General features: G+C 40.9%; 1 protein-coding gene across 3 annotated transcripts in view; it reads right to left on the bottom strand.

The window, feature by feature from the left end:
• NCAPD3 (non-SMC condensin II complex subunit D3) overlaps positions 1 to 22,681 on the bottom strand; it is a 70,675-nt gene that overhangs the window by 7,500 nt on the left and 40,494 nt on the right. For all 3 annotated transcript variants that reach the window (XM_039253785.1, XM_039253784.1, XM_039253786.1), the window contains exons 17-29: positions 20,301 to 20,492; positions 19,880 to 19,977; positions 19,670 to 19,785; positions 16,757 to 16,864; positions 14,860 to 14,974; positions 14,658 to 14,765; positions 13,185 to 13,423; positions 12,175 to 12,254; positions 5,751 to 5,888; positions 5,120 to 5,253; positions 4,682 to 4,881; positions 2,333 to 2,443; positions 296 to 433 (exon numbers count right to left, since the gene is read on the bottom strand). In XM_039253785.1, the coding sequence (XP_039109716.1) occupies positions 296 to 433; positions 2,333 to 2,443; positions 4,682 to 4,881; positions 5,120 to 5,253; positions 5,751 to 5,888; positions 12,175 to 12,254; positions 13,185 to 13,423; positions 14,658 to 14,765; positions 14,860 to 14,974; positions 16,757 to 16,864; positions 19,670 to 19,785; positions 19,880 to 19,977; positions 20,301 to 20,492 (1,777 nt within the window). The remainder of the gene's footprint in view (positions 1 to 295; positions 434 to 2,332; positions 2,444 to 4,681; positions 4,882 to 5,119; positions 5,254 to 5,750; positions 5,889 to 12,174; positions 12,255 to 13,184; positions 13,424 to 14,657; positions 14,766 to 14,859; positions 14,975 to 16,756; positions 16,865 to 19,669; positions 19,786 to 19,879; positions 19,978 to 20,300; positions 20,493 to 22,681) is intronic.

Here is a 22,681-nt window from a genome sequence, read left to right as displayed (position 1 = left end):
ACCAGCTTGCTTTCTGGGCATATACACACTTCCCCAACTATTACTGTGATGACTTTCCAGATGAGCTCATGTGGTCTGGCCACGAGGGAAGGGAAGCCTCCCTGATCGAGTGATCCATGTGGCACACGTGGCAAAGGAACACGAAGCAGTCCCAAAGGTCTCAATCACACCAGCCTCGGCTTTCCCAGTTTCGAGAAGCACTGGGAAGGCTGGCCGCAGAGGAAAGACGGAAGGTGGGGCCCCCCCGCACCTGCGCGGTGTGCGCCCCGCGGGCCCTGTAAGCTGCCCCACTCACGTCTGCCGGTCTCGCCAGCTCCTGCTCCTGGGCTAGCTGCTCGTTGTACTTCTTCATGTCGTACTCGAGCTCCGACGCCAGCTGCTTGTCTAATGCAAAGAAGTCCTTGATTTCATCGCGGTAATCCTGCATCACCTCCTAAAACAGATCCCAGAGGCACCCTTTAGTAAGTTTTCTGGAATAAATAAGCTCTCCAACCTGACCTGACAAATATTAACAGGAATAGGAAGACCTAATAGGCTTGAGAGCAGCCTGCTTCTAGTACATCAACCAACAAGTTCAGTAACATAATGGTATTTTCCCAGGAAATGCCAACAAAATGTGTATTTATCACACAAGCCAGTGAGTTTGACATAAGACATTAACTATTAATTCTGATCTCTTAGGGAGCTTCCTGCCTCTCTGCCAATTAATAGGAAATTTCCCAAATTCCTGATGAGGGACGAAGGACAAGGAATCACACAATCTTAGCCTAAAGCAGAACTTCTAACAGGGGCACAGCACTGCTACCAATAAGCCACCCCCTTTTCATTCTTGAAGGCTGGGATGGGGATGGTGACGTATCTAGGTGGTCGGGCTTGGCTCCAGGTCACCACCAGTTTAAAGGACCTTGCAGTGTCAGGCCCCTTAGGAACTGAAGCCAGAGGTTAGATGGGCAGGCGAGACATGGCATGCCCTAGAGCAGACACGGCCTCTGGAACACATTACAGGAAGCAGTGCAGTGTAAAAGCTGCTCATCTATCTGTCCATACCAGCTTTCTGAGAGGAGTGCAACCATCATTGTGTCTTCTAAAGATACGACAGAAAGCCTTTTATCATATGAAGGTATGAACATTCTCAGGTCTGAAGGGGGGCTGCCAGGGACCAGGCCTCCTTGCTAAGAGAAAGAAACCACTTCATCTAACAGTGTTAGAGGGAGAAGATTTACCGTAGCCCCAACTGTGAGGGACGTCCCAACAAAGGGAAGGAACTGTATGATGCCACCAAGAGAGCGTTGCCCGGGTGAGAGGACACAGTGGCCAGAGCTGCGTGCACTGAAGGCTGCCAACGCACACGTGCCACACTGCTGGGGCGGGAGGAAGGCGGCCGTGTGGCCGTCCTCTGGGCGTGTGCTCAGAGACAGGAAACAGATTCATTGTTCTGAAGGCTTTCAGCAGTTTATTGAGGATCTAAACTCCTTTTTTTCTTTCTGAGCTTTAAAACAGGGCAATAAAAGTATAAGAATAATTGGAAGTTGTCATTTTTCTCCACACAATCGTCCTATCTCTCCTACCTTAACTTCCTTTAGTTTAAAGAGCTATTTGAAGAATTTACTTTCAATGTGATTTGGTGGTAGCCCTTACTGGAAAAAAAAATGTTAGCATTTTTTTGGGGACGGAAGAAAATAGCATACTGTAAACAGAAAGGAAAAAATGTTGCATTTTCCAAATGTTTTTCTTTTTCAAAAAATGAAACCTTTTGCCAGAAAGGTCGGGGGCTTCATTTATATCTGTACGGCAAGTCCACATATCCTGGATGCTTAGACTACGACTCTGATGGCTTTGGATCCCACCAGTGATGGCAGCCCAGCCCCTATCAGCGTTCCCCAAGACCCACTGCTATTTCCTGATGCGGAGGCAGTGTTAAAGGCAAACACGCCCGAATTAAATACGATGCCCATTCACTTTCTCCCTCACCAGAATGAACTAAGATGATGGCTTTGTACCTTGATGCCAACTGAGAAAGCCTTCAGAACTAAATCTCAAAACTGGCATCAAGGACACACATGGTCAGTACAGCGGGTCAGCCCTTCATAAGCTCAACTGAACGAAAAAGGCAAGAATTGGCTTCTGTGGAACCTAGTCAAACTCTCTCTCTTCTCCCCCAGTCAAAGGCCTCTCTGGCTGGTCTAGTTAAAAAAAAATGTAAAGCTGGTTTTATAGCATTTTGAGCTCCTGCATTCACTGACCAACTGCACCGTCATAACTGCTACCGATCCTGAGTAATGAGCTGGAGACAGGAGGCACCCCAACCACAAAGCACAAGGTCCTCTTTTACCCTGAGATAGGTCATGAGTTCCCGCAAAGCTGGGATCTTATTTTTCTCTAACACAGTCTTCAGGGAGATGATAATTGGAATAATATTTTCTATGAAATTCTTCTTCTGAACCTGTAGTAACACAAACAAAGGCATGTTTTAGATGGATAAAGTTCTGAGACAAAGGCTTCTCCTTGACCTACTTCTTTCTGTAGAGCAGATCTACGGTGCTACAGACGCTTATTTTTTATTATGATACTGGAGATCGTAGAGGGCCTGGCACCTTTGTCCTGGAGACTTTATAAGCATTACCTCGAAACACTCAGATGGCTTTGTGAAAGCTTGGGGAGGAATGCTATTCTTACTTTCTAAACAAGAAACAGGAATTAGAAAAATGTTGAGTAACTTCACAACAAAGCTCCAAACCTCCACACAAATCCATCTCAGATCCATTCCATTCTTCCACTCAGGAGGAATGAAAATGAGTTTAAATCTGGCTACCCAAAAGAGACATTTTTTATTCCTGCTGTGAAATGACAAATGGTTGAGAATGGCTAAGCCCGAGTCAGTTTTGTATCTCTCTCTCTATGTGTGTCTAAGCTTTGCACACATTTAGAAAAGGGTTATGTATTTATATAGTACCTGATTTGACCAAGCCTTCAAATTCTTTACCATAATGGTTGCTAGCCACAAATATTTTGTAATAAATCTCTTAGAATTAAAAATAATCATTACAGCAGCCCTCATAATGTGATAAGATTTATCATTTTGAATCTGAAAAGTATTCTTTTCCTTCTCATTTACAGTTACTAGTGTAAGTTCCTTGCTTGTAAATTACTATTTCTAAAAAGTTTTATCATAGTTCCTGAAATAGAAGGGCAATTGGTAGAGAAATAAACACTTCAATAAATATGAGTCTGAGCAGATGGTAAGTATAGGGATAGTCTTAAAAAGTGGCCTAAGTGAATTCAATTCAATAAATGTTATCAAATGCCTTCTCTGTACCAGACACAAAGCTAACCCCTAGGGATGTAGAAACAAAGCCAAGAATTCTTGCCTTCAAGCTGCTTCTAGACCAGACTGTGTGCTCTGATATGAGGTACAGTGTGACAGCTGGCAAGATGGTGAGGGACTTATGGACAAGGGATGCCTAGAGAGGCAGGGGCTTCTTTTGAAAAGACGTAGGAGTTTGGCAGCAGGAAAGGAAGACAGGAAGGGAGAGGCCCTGCAGGCAGACAGACCCGGCAGTGTGTAAAGGCACAGCGGCAGAAGCAACGCTTCCCACCTAAGGAACCAACAGTGACCTGGATAGAGTGGTCAGGGATGGGGCGTAGAGACAGGAGGCGCAAGGGTGGGAGGGACACTCGGCAGCTCTGTGTGCCTTGAAAAAGAATCAGGATTTTACTCGGAAGATGAAAGGAAGCCACCAAATAACTGACTAAAGGCAGCATTAGTGAGCTGTAACTTACATATGATAAAATTTACCCATGTTAAGTGAACACTTTGATGAATCTGAGTCTGACAACAGTACAGAGGTGAGTAACCAACATCACCGTCTACATAACGACCTGTAATCTATCACCCTGAAGGTTCCCAGCTGCCTTGCAGCCAATCTGCCTCCAGTCTCTTTTAAGCAGGAAGATAAAATAATCCAATGTGTCTTTAAGAAAGACTGCTGTGGCAGCAAGGTGGTACACAGCCTGGAACAGAAGAAAGGAACTGGAGACACAAAGGATGCAAGAAATGCACCAGCTTAAGTGCATGCAGAACTGGCTGGCATGGGGTAGAGAGATGGGTTTATGAGATAAAACATACAGGATCTGCTGACACACTGAATGTCATCAAAATCTATTTCTTTGAGGTCCAAAGCTTTCAGGGCTCAGGTGGGAAATACAGCCTAGTAATCGAGGCCAGGTATAAGAATTGGGGCCTGGTGACTATGGCAATTTAGCACCCCCTAAATCAGTCTGATCCCAGTTTTCACACTCTGGCCAAAGGAAGCATGCACCTGGCAAAACAGACTCCCGACTGGGGTAGTACCAGGTTCCCTAATGGACACCTTGGTAGATAACAGTCTCCTCCACAGTAGATACCTGCAGGAGAAGAGACGAAGAGGAGGAAGTGAGGAGTAACTCTGTTTTGCCACCTTAAGTCTGAAATGTCTGTGGCATATCCAGGCAGGCAAGTGGGGTGTGCTCAGGCCATGAGAAAAGTTGGAGCTAGAAACAGAGGCAGAACCGTCATCACTGGGTTGAGTGTTAAGGCCACAGGTGAGAATGAAATCTGGATCTGAGGTGGACCACCAATAGTTAAGGGGCAGACAGAGAAGTGTGGCTGTAAACAGGCCTGTTTACGGAACAACATACTCACTTGTGAGATGAGCCTCTTTTGAGCTTCCTGCATGACCGCATTGGCCAAGGCTGTGTCATCTTCTTCCATAAGCAGGTCCTTATCTGCTTTAGATCTCATGGCCAAAAGCTTGATCTCCTTTGAGCTCAGGACCTCAAATGTATCTGAGAGCAACTCACTGGCTTCCATGTCCAGGGGCAGGATGCCATCAGCAAAGCATGCTGGGAGAGAGCACAAAAGATCAGCCTCTGAGAAAGAGTCCAGCCCCAGGGGGGAATGTATCCCACAGAGCTAGAAGGGCTCCTAGATGGTGGGGGTCTGCATGGGCACAGCTGACATCAAAGAAGGGAAACATGGGGTCTTCCCACAGTACCAGGGTCTCATTTGCTGCAGGTCTGCACTAGACACACAGCATTTCATTTTGAAATATACACTTTATCCCAAACACACCAGGCCTACCCAAAATACTAAGGCAGATCTTAGAAGTGATATTGAATCGCTGTTCATCTGTGAAGTGCTCCAGAAGAAATTTGTAGATTTTCATTCGTTTCTGCTTGTTTGTCTTCCCTTTCAGTGAAAACAGCTTCTTCTCTCTATGGCAAAACAGGACAATTTTACCCCATCACGTGGGCAAGAGTACAAGGATATTTTTTTTTTTTAATGTTTTATTTTATTTCTGGGAGAGAGAGAGAGACAGCGTGAGCAGGGGAGGGTCAGAGAGAGAGGGAGTCACAGACTCTGAAACAGGCTCCAGGCTCTGAGCTGGCAGTCAGCACAGAGCCCGACGTGGGGCTCGAACCCACGAACCGCGAGATCATGACCTAAGCGAAAGTCGGACGCTCAACCGACTAAGCCACCCGGGCGCCCCAGGACATTACTTTCAATAGCATTCTGCAGCATCCTAAAAGCCATCTACACAAGGCTTATTTAAGTGCACAGAGGAGATGAGTGTTTCCCACAGGGACTTCCCTTTGGATGCTACTTGCACGGGTGAACTGCCTGGAGTCACCAGCCCAGAGAAGGAAGGCCCATTGTAAGGAGTGCCGGGGTTGGAGCCGTTCACCCAGCCCTTCCCAAGAGCTTCACTGACCTCTCAGACTGGGGGAATTTGTTATACTTCTCATGCTTCTCATAGTTATTGAAGTGGAAGATACACTCAATGAAGTGCTGGAAAAACATGACAGGATTCCTCTTCAGTAACAGGTGAGCCAGGCAAAACTCCCCGAAACTGCAAAGAAGGAGAGACCCGTTTGCTATTTGCAGACAACCTCTGAAATTACATAAGAATGCTGAGATATGAATAAGAGAAAGGGATATGTAATCTATCCCGATACACAGCTTCATTCAGATCAAAAGCAAGATACAAATTTAGCTTCTTTTGTCTGTCCTTGTTAACAGCCTCCTTTTTGAATCCAAGGTCAGCATAAAGGCTTTTTCTACCAGGATTCTTTTCAAAATTCTAACAAGGTGTTATTATTCAGCTACACTTCAAATGTGGAAAAACAACCAACTGACCCCAAACTGCTCTTCAAGCAGAACCCTGTGGTCCTCATGGCTGATGCAATGACAAATCACCAGCAGAAAATGAACACTTGGCTTCCCCACCCCACCTTGAGGTTTGTTGCCACAATAATGAGCAAAAACCTGTTTTAGTAACTGGGACTTTTTCAAGAATTGGGATTAATTACAAGGCTCTCAGAGTTTGGGTCAGAACAGATAGTGAAGGACTCTCACTGAGCTTTGGACTCATCAGCAAGCCGGGGACACTTTCCTTTCTCCTGTGCCCCAAATCTTGAAGAGGCATCCAACATGCACATACCAGGCTACCCAGTGACACACCGATATCACCAGCACCCACCTGAAGGGCAATACAATGGTTTCCAAAGTCAAACGGATATGGACAAAAGGCAGGCTATCCGACTCCAGGCCCCAGACAGTTTGTTTAGTAGGGGATAGAGTTTGCTCAGGGGACAGCACGGGGTGGTCAAGGCTGGCTCTGATCCATTCAGATTGTGCAACCAATGTCTTATTTTCATTTCAGAGATAAATGCAACTTCCACCTACACAGGGGCACCAGTCAGCTCTCAAGGGTGGGGGGGGTAGTGACACGGATGACCCAGAACAACTCTTGGCTTTGGGATGCAGAGGACTTGCAGGAGATTCACCTTCCTCTAACGGTCCTCCTGTGGCTAATATTAAAATCACTCTATATTCAAAGCCCATACATCAATTAAAACTTAGAGAAGGTAGTTCCAAAAACGTGATATTGAAGTAAACCTAGGTAAAAATTCCACTATAAATAGGCACTTTGATATTCATTCACCCAGGAAATAAGGGAGCAGCCTGACATAATTCTGAACACAAAACAAGTAAAACTCTGTATCATAAAGGGAATCTCCTGAGCAGAACTTCACTTAAGGCCAGCTAGAAACACCTGCTGATCTAGGAGCAGTCAGTGTGTTCTACACCAACTGCTGCTTAGCAGACCCGGGTGAAGGTCACAGTACCAGCTGAAGTTCTTTCTAAAACAAAACTTCCTCTGGGAAGCCATCTGTGACTGAAAATGGAGACAACCATTAGGTAAACAAAAATGATTTCCCGAGAAACAAGATGTCACTTTCAGCAGTGTTTTATTATGGTTAACCTCTCATGACACAGCAGTTCTTACAACTACCTGTATTTTCTCCCCATATTTGAAGTCATTCATGTGACAGTAAGATCAGACAGAATCCAGGAACTCTTCTGCAAGAAGACGGGCTGCTCTAAGCTTCACCTTATGAGTTTCAACTTGATGTCAAATGCTCCCCTACTCGCTCCTCTACTCGGAGTTCAGTTCAAGAGTACATACTGGAAGAGGAAACTGAGGGGCAAGATATCAGTCTACTCCCTAGTGAATAACTTGCTTAATCAATTATACATATAAATCTAATAGTAACAAAAATTATGCAAAGGATTCACATGCTCAGGGCTAAAGCAGAAAGAAGCCAGAAACCAGTCAATGGGGTAACATTCAGCACCAGTCTTGCTGCTGCATTTACTGGGGCTTAAAAGGGTAAGTTTCGGCCCTGACTGGATTAAACTCACAGATCCTACTAGTTTGATAAACGAGAAGAGAGAAAATTCTGCATCTGTTTATCAGCTGTAAAGTTAAAAGAAATTAACATTCCAAGCAGTGTTTCCTGGAGCATTCCCTCAGAGTGGCAGAAGGCAGCACTTTTCAGGTATCTGGAACAGAAAGCTTCAACAGCTCTAAAGATACCTCACTAAGTTAAGATCTCAGCATCCTTTCCCTCCATTTCTTATCCCTCAGGACAATTAAAAGGAACAGTACATAATCACACCACCAATTCAGGGATACTGATGTGTAGACATTTTACACAGCATTGATTGTATTATGTGGAACACCAGCTAAATATGGGTCATAATAATCTTACAGAAAATAATTACTACTCTCTTAGTAAGAATCCAAATCCAGATTTTAAACAGCCTTATTTCCACTTTCAGTATTACCAGGAACATAAAAATCTGACTTTTTCAGATGTTTTTCCAAGCCAAATGCTATTCTGAAGCAGCTATCTGTTCAATAAAGGCCACTGTTCATGGACTCCTATTCCCGATCTGGCCTACAATATGGTCATTCTCAGATCCATTTATACCAAAATTCTCTTCAAAACTTGAGGCAAGTAATTTCCTACATTCATGTGATCTTTGGCTACCACCCCAAATCTCTCTCACATCCCTACAATGTTCTGTTTCTTTTCTCATCATCTCACTTCTCATGTCTCCTTTCCCTGCTTTGAGTGCTTCCAAAGTATACACTGTACCTCAGTTCCAGGAGTCAGCTCTCTCCCCTCTCCACACTTCCCTTCGCAAGTCAGGGCTGGCTTTCCTCTGGGGACACCATTTCCCACAGTCCTCTTCAGGGAAGGCCACTTGCTGCTTCTCCCAAATGCCAGAGCCCGGCAGGAGGGCCACATTCCACCCCCCCCATAATTTTTTTTTTTTCATTTTTAAAATGTTTATTTATTTTTGAGAGAGAAAGAGAGACCAAGCATGAGTGGGGAGCGGCAGAGTGAGAGAGGGACACAGAATCTGAAGCAGGCTCCAGGCTCTGTGCTGTCAGCACAGACCCCAATGTGGGGCTCCAACGCACGAGCTGTAAGATCATGACCTGAGCCAAAGTTGGACGCTTAACCGAACGAGCCATCCAGGAGCCCGTTTTTTAAAAAAAATTTTAACCCCCCTCCATAATATTTTTATTCATTCATTTACCAAATGTACACTAGGGGTCCACTCAGTCTCAAGCTCTCTTTTAGGTGCTAGGGATACCGCAGTCAACAAAACAAAATCTCAGCCCTTCCCAGGTGCTCTTATTCTAGCAGACAGATAGATGCTATACATACAACACAAAGTATGCTGCCACAAGTGCTCTGAAGAAAAGGCTGTTTGGGGAAGGTATAGGAAAGAGGGAAGGGAGAGTGGGCTTCCTCCACCTGGTCCATGTAATAATCCATAGCCTTCTCTACAGAGGCTCTGGCTATCTATTTTGCCCCTCAGCTGCTTGGTAACCGCTTCCTAGTTTTAGTTTTCTCCATTCCAGATTCCAGCATCACTGCTATGGTCTGAATATTTGTGTCCCCAACCCCTGCCTCATTCCTATGTTGGAAACCTAGCCTCTAAGGAGACGGTCTTAGGATGCTAGGCCTTTGGGGTTGGTGAATGAGATTACCGCCCTTATAAACGAAGTCCCAGAAAGATCTCTCATCCCTCTGCCATGTGAAGATACAACAAGATGCCTGCTGTCTGGAAGAGGACGTTCACCAGAACCCAACCATGCTGGTGCCCTGGTCTCAGACTTCAAGCCTCCAAAAGGTGAGAAAGAAATTTCTGTTGTTTATAAGCTACTTGGTCTCGGGTATTTTATTATAACTGCCTGAATGGACCAAGATAATCTCTCAGAGCATCTTCAGTGTCTCCAAAGATGAGCTCATTTAACCCCTAACTTTCTGTTTTTCTGATTGCATCGGCTCTAGACCTTCACATCTATGTTCTGGGAGCTACTCTGCAGCCCTATCGGGGACATGTCACTACACCTGGAACACCCACTTCTGAAGTCAGCTAATCTACCTCATGACCACACACATGTATCTTTCCAGCTTTCTGACCTTCTCAAACCCATTCCTCTTATTCTATAGCTTTACTCAGCCCTCTAGGTACTCACTTCCTCTTTTCCCAATCAATCTCTGTCTTTACTTCCTTTCCTATCTCAAAGGCCATTATTATAGTCACTCTCTTGCCTTGAACCTCTCTGGCTCTGCCTTGTTGCACTTCTGCGGCATTTGCCCAGTTAAACTCAAAACAACCCGCCTGTTACCTATCACTCTGTGAACGCTGTACCACAAGGACACCACCTTGCGGATGGAGGGGAAAATACATCAATACAATTCTGCAGCCTACAAATTGTGCTTGTGTATGACCAATTAAAAATGTCACGCGAATGTGCTCATGCCAGAATCTTCAGGAAATCCTCCTGGGCTAGAATTAAAAGCAACAGGCTCTGTCACTACAGTCTCTTTGGAAGATCTGTATTAGCAGATACATATGGAAAAACTAATGTGTTTGATGTAAGCAAATTGGCGTGACCTAAAACTAGGGAAAGAGACTAATTTAAATTACAGTTAACAAGGGTAGTCATCAGCTTACCAAAGCTGAAAATCACATTTGAACCATGGTTTAAACACACCCAGAATACAGAGATAAAATGGAAACACTTAAAAGGGAAGTATCAAAATACTGTAAGAGGCACTGATAATCTTACGATGGTGTAAATACCTATCTGTTCTTCTAATTCCTTTCTGATTCATACTCTCATCGCCTATGCAACAGGTTCTGTGTATGTTACATACTGATCAATGCCCTTGTTAACATACATGTATAGGAGCTGAGAAAAGTTAAGTAAGCCCAGAAGCAGGTTACACAACCAATCTTACCTTCCAGGCTCATCATGTGAAGGCCTTCCCAACACTTCTAATATGCCTGCTTCTGGGCTACACATTGTATAAAGAGCGCCATGACAGCCAGTCTTACAGTAGTAGAGTAAAGGAGAGAGGGCAATGCATCGCTATTTTGGTCCTTTCTCAATTATTTACACAAAGAAAAAGTAATGGCCTTAGCTTTTTATTTCTGGTTTTAGATAGCATTAATTGCAATGTTAACCTTATACTAGCTTAGTATATAAAATATTCCTCCTTGGAAAATTATACCCAAAGAAAACTGAACAGAAATTCTTCCATGGAACTCAGAGTAAATCACTGGTGACCATATTTAGAACCAGAGGGACCCATTATTATAAGCTATTTATAGTTAATGAACTCCATAAAGACCTTTTCCCAACTGTGGCAGCTTTTGCCATAGCATTCAACATTCTATTTTCCAGCTGTAGACTTGCTTTAAAAAGAAGCACTCATGCAACATAATCAAGGTTAACTAATTCTGTGGGATCATTTCTCATCCTCTTGAAAATAAACCCTTAAAAAAATTATAGAATATAGGAATTAACAAGTGACAAAGCAACTCCCTTCCCGTTCAATTCTCAAGAAACACCCATTTCCAAGAGGCCCTGTAATTTGTATAATCTCATTTCACACTGTGTGATTGTCTTAATTCAGAGACTTTTTTCTTTATAATTTCTACACTTAAAAGAAAGTCTTAGCTCCATCAAAACTGACATTTTATTGGCCTAGAAATCAACACAGTTAAGTCAACAGTTAATGGCTAAAATTCCATGTAATTTATTGCTTTTCATTACTCCTTTAGGGAAGAAACAATAATGTTAGAAAATGTAGTCATTTCTGAAGTTATTTAATATTCAATCTGGAGGAGGGATTTTTTTTTTTTTAATTTATATGCAGAATAAAGCTTTGTTGGGCCACTAGGTGGCACAGCTGGTTAAGTGTCTAATTCTTGATTTTGGCTCAGGTCATTATTTCGGGATCCGGCCCCGTCATCCTCTGCAATGACATCATGAAGCCTGCTTGGGATTCTCTCTTTTCCTTTCTCTCTGCCCCTCCCCACTTGCATGTGCATGCCCTATCTCTCTCTCTCAAATAAACATAAAAAAAAATAAAGCTTTGTTATATAGCTTGAAAATCTGCTAATTTTCTGGCAACTGCCAAAAGCTCACTAAATTTTTTTTTTATGTCTTTATTTTGAGAGACAGAGACCGAGAGCAAGAGAGAGAAGGGCAGAGAGAAAAGGAGACACAGACTCTGAAGAAGGCTCCAGGTTCTGAACTAGCTGTCAGCACAGAGCCCGACATGGGGCTGGAACCCACAGACTGTGAGATCATGACCTGAGCCGATGTCGGACACTTAACCGACTGAGCCACCCAGGCGCCCCAAAAGCTCACTAAATTCTAAAGAACTCAATTCTAAACGAATTTTAGAGGAAAGAGACCTAATATACACTAGAAATTTGGTAAATCATTCAACTATCTGTCATGCGAGGAAAGTTACCTGGCAATATCCGGGTGTGAATCTATCAGAGTGCTAACAAATCGAAAGAACAGGGAGCCCTTCCATTTCACAAATTCTTCCTGTACAAAGAGAAACCAGAGTGTTTAAGGATGAATTGTAATATACAAATCTTAAATGCATTTAGTCATAAAACCAACTGTTAACTTTCTTTTGTTTAACATCACACCTGTCAGCTATTCAGTCTGTCTGTGGCACATTAGCACAGTTTGTTAACACTCACTTCCTGACCATCTTGAGAGCAATATATTTGTTAATCACAAAGAGAAGTGGAGGGATATGTGGGTAGAAGAGCATCATATCTACTCTATTAGGAAAATGACTCAAAGCACATGGCTTTAAAAGGGAGAATGCCAATGGTGCCTTCATCAGGTACCTAACCACATAAAATAATAAGCCTACAGAACATACTAGAATAGATACACAACCTAGTTAAATACCTTCTTTTTCAAGAGCAAATATCATTTCCCTCCTCATGATAGGCTAACATATTCTCAATGTGAAGAAAAACATTAAGTGCTCTGTTCACTGAGAGTTCTGAGTTTACAAAGTTCTTCTGCCCACTAAAATGTCTTACTGGACTCTCAGGGTGACTCTGAAACAGCGGGGCAGATACGATCCTCATTTCACAAAAGAGGGAGTTATGTCTGAGAAGCACTGACTTGTTCAAAGACAAGAATGACAGAATCAGAACCAGAACTACTGTCCACTGGGTGGGCTCTTCCCTGCATGGAGTTTATTTGCAAAAATGAAACTTCACATTGGCTGACGGGATATCTGAACATATACCCAAAACAAGTATTAGGAAGTGATAATCTCTTTACAAAGGCTGTACAGAACATTAGAAGAACGATATTTTAAACCAGAAAAGAGGCTGATTATTTTTGGATTCTACTATAGAGCAGCACATTTCCTATACTACTCAAATATTCCTTGAAACCAGAAGCAATCGTGGAAGGAAAAAAAATGACGGGCCCAATTCTCATACATACCTGCAAGAGATTGGTAAGCAGGATGAGTGTTTGCTTTCGGATGAATGGATTTGAATCCTTCAGACACATAGAGATATTGGGAATGTACTTGTCCACCATGACGGTGTACCGGATACAAAGGTCGCACATGACAATGACAACATTGTTGCGAACTGCCACATCATCACACACCTCCAGCTCCCGCACAAGGGCCGGGATACTCTTCTTTGCAAGATCCTCATGCTGTAAGCATAGCTTACCTGTTACAGAAGGTGAAGATGTCTTAACTCTAATTTTATGCCTAAGTTTTCTCCAGATATATCTTGCTATGGATTTTACTTGATTAAAGTTAAAATATCATGTCAACAATCACAAACAAACAAACCCATACTACTAAATATAAGGAAGTTCAAAATAACTAAAAATAAAGTCCCCCCCTTCCCATCCCTCCAGGGTTTCATGAAACATATACTAAGAGATATTCCTTCACTGGAATAAAACTATCCTCCTTTTTTTTTTTTTTTTTAACCATCCACCCTTTATTTATTTATTTTTTTAAAAAAATTTTTAACATGTATTTATTTTTGTTTTTTGTTTTTTTTTTTTTACAAATAGTTTATTGTCAAATTAGTTTCTACGAAACTATCCTCCTTTTAAAGTTAACATTTGAATTTCAGGGTTGTCTACTTCCCTGGAAAATGACTAATAAAATCTAACAGCTAAAAAATTTAGTAATGGATTTGAAATCTGGGCTAGGCAAACAGGAAAGAATGACCACCTCATTGTATTTCTCATTCACAGTCTGGAGAAGGAAGGTTGTTGTTGAGTTTTGTTGGTTTGCATTTTTTTGCGGCCTTGGGAATGTTTTGCTCTCATTCACAATTCTTAGATTTTTGAAAAATAACTGTTATTATAAAAACACTCATAAATCCTACCCAGCATAAAACACATAGTCACACTAAAAAAAATTTAAAGTATAGCACAGCAGTCAGTCTTTTCAAGATTAACAACAATTTGAGTCCATGGGGAAATGTTTAATAGCTCATCTACCAGTTCTGGTAAGTATGAGATAAACTATCTCCTTTTATGAACTGAACTGCAAATTTAGTTTTTCACTCCCAGAAACCAGTGTAGTGCCTGATCTGATCAGTGTAGACTTTATGGTGCCGCATTATGAGTATTAAAAAACAACCCACAGGAACAGGTATAATTGTGACAAATTAACATAAAAAACAAAAGCTCCCTCCGGGGAATGTCTTGAGTCTGAGCATCTTGGGCAGCTGCCAACTGAGGGCTCTCATTACCAGCACTCTGGTGTGCCTCCGAGCTGGGGGATTGCTGTCAGAATTCCCTCCCAAATTCACAAGACTTAGAATAAACACAAGCTCAGTGTATGTAAGTAACATATTACTAAGGCTGGCTTATTTAAGACCAAAAGCTACCTATGGAACTAAACTGCACAAACAATACTTTTCTCACATTATTCTTACTTACCCAACGTAATGATGGCGTGCGCTCTAATCACGGAAGGCATGACCGAGCCTCTGACCTGAGAGAGCGGCTGAAAGGCTGGGGCTTCACTGCAACCTTGAGTTGATGTTGCTACAAGGGAGAAAAAGAGGGCTTATTTACAGTATCTCAGGAGCCAACCCTACCTTAAAACAGCACATGCAGAGGATAATTTCAAGTGCCTTACAATAATCCACATCAACAGAAGAAGCTAGAATGGACTGAATCAGAAGGAAGGCTCGCTTCTCCACTCTGGCTGGACAAAGCTGGGCTATATCTCCTAAGGTAAAAATGTACTTCACCTGCAAAAAGAATTGGCTTTTCAATACCATAAGGCAAAAGAAAAATTAACTCTAGCTAAAGACATGTCAATATTTTTTTTGTCCCCCAAATTAAAAGAACTATTTTTTTTCATAAAAATACAGTCATTATAAAAATTCAGTCATTACTTGCAAAATCCACTCTACCTTTTATGTCAATATATATAGTTAATATGTTTATTGACTACATAAGTACATTAAAAATTACGATGTTATCATAGTTTACTCTACCATTCGTGAACATTTACATTGTTTCTAATCCTTTGCTATTGTTTGCATTCCCTCTGTGGAACACTTTTGCACCTTTAAGAACTGTTCTACTTCATTAAAAGTAATCCAGGGTTCAAAAGGCATAAAACTGTTTTACATTTTAAAACATATTTTCAAAGGGTCTTCCTGACTGGTTCACTATTTATACTACTATCAAAAACTTACAAGTGCTGGCTTCCTCACAGCTGCCTTTACTGTGTGTTTATTAAGAACATACAGTTTGATGGTTAATAACACTGGTTTTTCTTTATACCAAAAAAGCAAGAGTGAGGCTAAACAGTAAAATGGGAAAGGCTTCTATTAAAGTGAGGAAGCCAGTAAGTGTACATATGTTTAAAAAATCCTGTACATATATGTCTTAGTGGATTAAAGGACTACTTAAATTATATTTAAAGAAGAGTGAAGTAAACAATATTATATAGAGCAAAACTTCTTCATATATATATGTTAACTGAAGGGTAAATTTTGGTGACATATTTAACAGTTGAAAAGAAAAATCTTAGAGGGAAAAACTCCCTGGTCATAATAAGCATTTTTCTTGTAATATAACTGCTCAAATTAGAGGCACAAGACCCTCTAGAAAGCCTGGGATGGGGCCATGCTACACATCACAGGGCCCTGCACTGAAATGTGTGGATTCCTGCCAATAATAGTTTTATTACTGAAGTGTTCACATTAATGCCTCAGCACAACCGGTCTCCTGTCACAAATTTCAACATGGTCTTCGGTCTCGAGGTACAAGTGTGAGGTGGCAGAGTAGGTAAGCACAGAGGAAAGGAACAGGTGAGGAAAATGGCCAGTTCTGGTGAAATGATGGCCTATACTGAAGGGCATGAAGAAGCAGCTCGTTATCTGCTTTACCGAGCATCAGATGTGGGAGTCAGAATGACTGCAACATGTTTTGTGGACAGCCAGCCACTTGAATCGGGAAACTGGCTGCACATTTGCTGGCACACAGGACTCTGGCACTGACACAATTTTTAAAGCAGGTCGCCATGTCACCCAGTCTTGCTGCTCCAACGTTATTTGTGTTTTTAGTTGTCAAATATTTCACTGTATTATGGACATGGCTTCAGGACACCTCCACACAATTCCGCAGTTCTACAATCTGATATTCAAACAGCTCAGCAGACACATTACAATTTAAAAACACATTGAACAAATAAACCAAAAGAACAAAGAGCACCCTCACTTTATTCTTTTCTCGCCTTATTACTTCACAATATGTCCTATTTTTTCCCTAACGGATTAGGCACCTCACAAGCTCTAACTGGATGAAGTGTATCCCATCAGGTTTTCCCTCAGATAATAAGAACATGGGGAAAAAAACGAATAGGTCACCAACACAAAAATTCTTCTTTGTAGAAGAGTAAGCTCTAGGCTAGAAAAATCCTTTTCTTGCTAATAGTATTAAAAATGCACATTAGAAAGTCATCCTTAGAAAACTCCAGCTGATATAAAGTAAAAGAATAGTTAAGGAAAGTAATTACTTACAAACAGGTCTTCATCCACATTCCCAGGGCCACTTTCCTTGAGAACTATGTCGGACAAGGACAGCACACAGGTAGAAAGGACATCGCCGCACACCCGCTTCAGTAATTCCTGCGGCAAGTCAAAGGTAATCTCTAAAGGATCCCACACATCTACTAGACTGTCCATGAAACAACCATCTCAGAAGAAACTCTATGGTCTTCAAAGGCATAAACCATAAGAAGTCTTCTGAGAAGCCTTAGCCATCAGGCTTTCAGATCTTTGCTCTTTTACCAATCTGCCTAGAAGTACTAAGCAGAATTAAAAATGAACAGCACATATATACAGCATACATACATACACAGAGGACATAAATATATAGTATCTGTACATGTATATGTATGTATATATGTATGCACATATATACACACGCACACATATGTATAGATACCATAACTTTCTATATGTGCCCTTTAAGAGCAAAAGGCAAATACCTGGGAAGATCTAGTGCCCCAAGTGATAAGAGTTCTGTAATAGTGATGCTGCTCCATTAATACAAAAAAAATCACGATTCTTCCAGCATGTATAGATGGCGAAGTAACTACTATAGTAAATAGTAAATACTAATTACTAGAGTAAATTCCATTTCAAAAGACATGGAATTTAAAAAAAGTCATTATCGTTTTGAAATGTATTCACTAAAGACAAGTTTTCAACGCTTTTTATTAGTTAAAATAACCTCAAGGGGTTATGCCAACACTTCTATGCCAAGCAAAGGAGCTCAATCATATTCTACAACTCTTTGACTACATTTTCTCTAGGAGGCCAGTCCAAAATACCCAGGTTGAAAAAAAAAAAGAAAAGAAAAGGGGGCGCCTGGGTGGCTCAGTTGGTTGAGTGTCCGACTTCAGTTCAGGTTATGATCTCGCGGTTCGTGGGTTCAAGTCACGCATCAGGCTCTGTGCTGACAGCTCAGAGCCTGGAGGCTGCTTCAGATTCTGTGTCTCCCTCTCTCTCTGCCCCTCTTCCACTTGTGCTCTGTCTCTCAAAAATAAATAAATGTTAAAAAAGTGTTTAAAAAATAAAAAATAGAAATAAAATATCCTAAGATTCTGGAAAATCTCAGGGCCTTAGTCCATTGTCTACCACCAAAAGTGGTATTGGCAAATCTGCAACCATGGCTTTTGTAAGTAGTAACAGCCTCTCCAGTTCTCAATTTTTAAATTTTTTTAATGTTTTTTTTATTTTTGAAAGAGAGAGAAAGACAGCACAAGTTGGGGAGGAGTAGAGGGGAGACACAGAATCCAAAGCAGGCTCCAGGCTCTGAGCTGTCAGCACAGAGCCCAATGCAGGGCTTGAACTCACAAACTGTGAGATCATGACCTAAGCCAAAGTCGGACACCTAACCAACTGAGCCACCCAGACACCCATCTAGTTCTCAATTTTTAACCGTGAAGATAACTCTGTCTTCCTCACAGACTCTAACAATGGTGAAATTAATGACTGTGGGCCATTAGAAAGCAAGCCAGTGGCTTCTGGCACTGACTCCCCCCGTACTATAGATCACTCTTCCTCTAGCCAATGCTGGTGAAGAAGAGAGTGGGAGGGCAACCAGAGGACTTAGTTCTAGGCATGGCTCTGCCATTAATCAGCCACCAAGACATGCGGGATGACTGTTTTGTAATTTGCCGTTTAAATTTCTCCCCAGGTTTTCCTACATCATTCTTTCTTTGTGACCAGCTTTTTGCTTTGTGTTGACCTGTTTTCTGCTATTCAAATATGCTCCCTACTTAGGTAATGCTCCTTATTTAAAAGTTTTTCTTGGATCAAGAGATAAACAGCTAGAAAAATCAAACAAAGCAAGCATCCCTTTCATCAGATAAGCCAAAAGGTACATGCCAGGAAAACACCAGACACCATTTACATGGAAAGAGCTGGGCATTTTTAGCTAAGTACATTGTAACCTGTTTTAAGTCCTAAGCTAAAAAAGTTATAATATACTTTCTTATTATATCTGTTCCTACAAATAGAAAATGTAACTTATCAAGGAAGGACTTTTCTTTAAGGAACTTATGTAAGAAAAGGAAGCACAGGAATGTAGCTGGGTAGCTCAGATGAAGCAAAGATATTTTTATTCTGGGAAACTTAAATATATTCCAGCAATTATTTAAATTAACCTTTGACTTCTAAAACCATCATTAATCACCCCAGTCCTAAAATTTTTCATTAAGATTAGCCTTGTCTAGGAGTATATTTCATGGTAAGAATAGAATATATGGCAGTAAAATAACTTATTAGAGAAACTGATATGGATGCCTTTTAGGGAGTCAAAGTAATACTCTGTCTCACACAAAACCATGGTTTGGATTTGTATGTATGCATCTATAGAAAACATCAGCTGTAGGCTCTGATTAACTTTGGGAACATGATAAAGCAAGAGGTGTTAGAGTAACGTAGCCTTATAGTAAGAGGATAGGTATTTTCCTGCAGAATGACTCATCAAATGATCAGAAATCTTCTGGTCTGGAGGGAACCCGCTGCCTAGGTGGAGGGAGAATCATTGGTTAGGCTTCTTGGATGAGGTAGAAGTGAAGGAGGAAGAGACACAAAGCTATCTATCGCAAACATTCAGGCTACAACTTGTTAAAAAATAGCTATACAGTTCTTACTAGAAAATATATGCACAGCAGGCACGCCTTCCTAGAAGGCACTTGTACCTAGAACCAAGATGGTGACTTTCTGAGGGACCCATGTGTCCTGAGCAGCCAGTATCTTCTCAGGGAATGTCAACTGCTTGTCACAGAAGCTGATGCTACAGCTTCTGTGGACTACCCATTCTTATAGGTTCTTCACAGAGAATACTCCTTATACTTCAAAACAGAGTAACATGTTCAAGTACAGATAAACAACAAACATCCAGGAGAGTTTGCAGTGTACCTGTTCCTCCACAGGCGTCTTTGCAGATGCTCTACAGAGTCTTTGCAAAGTATCAACAGCTGAGCTGATCAACTCTAGAGACCACTGGAATCCATTCAGCTTACATTTGACCACATCTAAAGAGAAATTAAAACCCTCCAAATTTAACTGCTCAAAATATATTTAAAGTGAGAGGCAAAGCTTTTTCAAGATTCTCCAAAGCACACTCACCAGTCACTTTGTCCCGGGTGCTCTTAGGAAGATGCTTTGCGATATGCCCAATAACACACAGAATATGTCCTAAGGTGTTTGGATTGGGATTCTGTTGACTAGGAAAAGGGCATAAGGAATATCAACAGACAAAATAAACACTGCTGCCAACAAAATACTCTCTGGATTGTGAACATTGGAGGAATGTAAGGTAGCATGGTTTAGGAGTCAAGTTGTAGGAGTATTAAGGCACTTAATTTACTTGGACAAAGGGTAAACTGAAAGCTTAAAACTCATTCTTATTTTTCATGTTTGTTTTTATGCCAGAATTTAAAGATCTGTGTATAGAAATAGCTATGAAACAGCTCACTTCCTTAAGACATGAGCTTTGTTTCCACGAATCTTTAGTGTCTATCAACAACTATATTATAAGCATGCAAACCTGCTGATTTTCTCCCAGGACTCTATTATCTTGGTATAGTCCAGCTTGGGTGATGAGCAAGCAATCTTGGAAAGCAGCATCCAGGCTGGTGCAGAATGTTCCGTGCCAGTGTAGGATATCACATTGTTTATAAAACTGGATGAGAATTTCTCTTTCTTGGACCAGATATGAAAAGCCTTATTTAAATAGCGGCTGGAAAGAAGATGGGAAAGCAAAATTGTAACTGTAAATATACAAAACTGTTCAGAACAGCTCTCAGTGAAAGGTTATCAGCTTCTGCTGCTCCAGGACTCCCCTGGCACATGGAATGTCAAAGCAGAAGTTCCTGGCTAGTGGCATATTTGATATCAACCAGGTGTCTTTAAATTTTTTATTATACAGAAAAAAAATTTATTATACAGAATGAGATATATTTATTTTTTCCCTTATAAAGTGTTTCTTTTTGAAGCAAAGAATAAAATTTCATAATTCGCTCGAGACCCTTCTTATCCTCATTCCCTCCCAAACTGCTATACAAACATTAAGGGATAGGTTACCAATAACAAATATGTCCAGAGTTTATAGGATTTTAGTGACAAAAAAAAAAATTATAGACACTTGTTTTTTCAATGGAAGGACTGGATAGATATTATTATGGTGATATTAAATGAGCTAAATTTTGCCATGACCCACCAACACCATTCAGAAATACATATTTCAAACACTTTAAAAATGAAACAAAAAACGCTTCTGGTGTATTAATCTAAAGTTTGCATTATGTCATCTGTTGTTTTCAATAATTTCTTATTTGCCTTCTTTCCACAGCACTGAATCAGAAAACACGAGCCATGACACAAATGCAGTATTATATATCTAAGTAAAGTGAAAAATACACTTCTTCCCACAATTAATTTTTCTTAGACTGCAACAGACATGCAAATGAGCGCACGCGCGTGCGCACACACACGCACCAAGACTTTCTCATTAAATGAAAAAAAAAGACTTTTCAAAGCATGCAGAAGGCAACTGTAACAAAATAAACACATCTATATACAATAAACATACCCATGTAAATTGTTTCAATAAATTAGCTATTGCTTAGAAATCTATCTATAAATGTCTAAAGTTTTACTGCAGGTAACTCAATTCATACATGACTATGGTCCAAAAACAACACAAATGGAATCAGCAAATATTTTAAAATTTATTAAAAAGAATCACAAAAAATACATTAAGTAATGTTTACTATAAGAAGTGAACAGAATGGGAAAAGAATCCTCTGAACTTCCAGTTTTGAAACCTCAAATTTGGCTTTTCTGACAACTCACACCCCTCCATATCAGTTGAACAGTTTCCAAAAGTCTCCCCCAATTAGCTTACTGCTCAATTAGCCCCACTGACGATCACAAGCCACTCCCTACCAAGTTAGAATGCTTTCAACAGACACCAACCTGGGTCTTTTGTACAGAACCACTGACAGCTATCCTAATTTCAAAACCAATGGACTATCTTTAGTTTCCATTTTCCATGACCTCTACAAGGCATTATTGACCATTCTCTCTGCCTTTGTACTCTGGTCTCCTTATTGGCTCTCTTTTCTTTTCCCTTCACTAATTCCTTTTATCAAATCACTCTTCGGGCTCATTTTGAAAAGTTCTATTCTTAGTCCTCTTCTCTTATCTACAACTGAAACGCTGGGCTGGGTGATCTCATTCATTACCAAAAGCTCTCCACTCAAATATGACAAAGCATTGCAAGCCCACATTTAAATTGGATTTCCATCTCCTGCCTCTGCTTTCCATACCTCAGTCAATGGAAATACCACTGACCAGTTATTTTGGATAGAATCATGGAGTCTTCAGGCCTCTAATCCTTTGCATTGCTATTTTCTGTCTGGAAATTCTCACTGTTATGGCTGTCTGGTTAATTTCTACTTATTCCACCTCTAGGAATAATTCAGCTATTGCCACCATCAATAGCTAAAACAAGAAAAAAAGTTAAAAAGCAATCAAACAAAAACAAACAAAAAAACTACTAAACTGCTCTATACCCTCCCTCTTTGCTCCTAAAATTCTACCAAAATAGTGAATTTATTTTCTCTCTTTCCACTAGCTTGTGAGCAACTTGAGTAGAGGAAGTGCACTGATTTCTTTCAACCCTCAAATCAAACCTCTACCCCCTCTGTACTTCTCCTTGTTAAATATTTTTAAATATACCTCATTGTCTTCATGCCCACTGCCTTGTCCTTGATGTAGGCCCTCATCACCTTTAACTTAAATCATTTCAGTGGTAGCTTGTTTTCTTAGATTCTAGTCATCTGCTGGTCACCAAACACAAGTGCCTTTGCGATCCTTCCTGTGAAACTAAATAAAGGAAATCTCACTGGCAATGGGGCTGGGAGT

Source organism: Hyaena hyaena, unplaced genomic scaffold, assembly GCF_003009895.1.
Source record: "Hyaena hyaena isolate Hyena2069 unplaced genomic scaffold, ASM300989v1 scaffold_465, whole genome shotgun sequence".
NCBI classification, from domain to species: Eukaryota; Metazoa; Chordata; class Mammalia; order Carnivora; family Hyaenidae; genus Hyaena; species Hyaena hyaena.
This window is presented reverse-complemented; position numbering and strand designations above follow the sequence as displayed.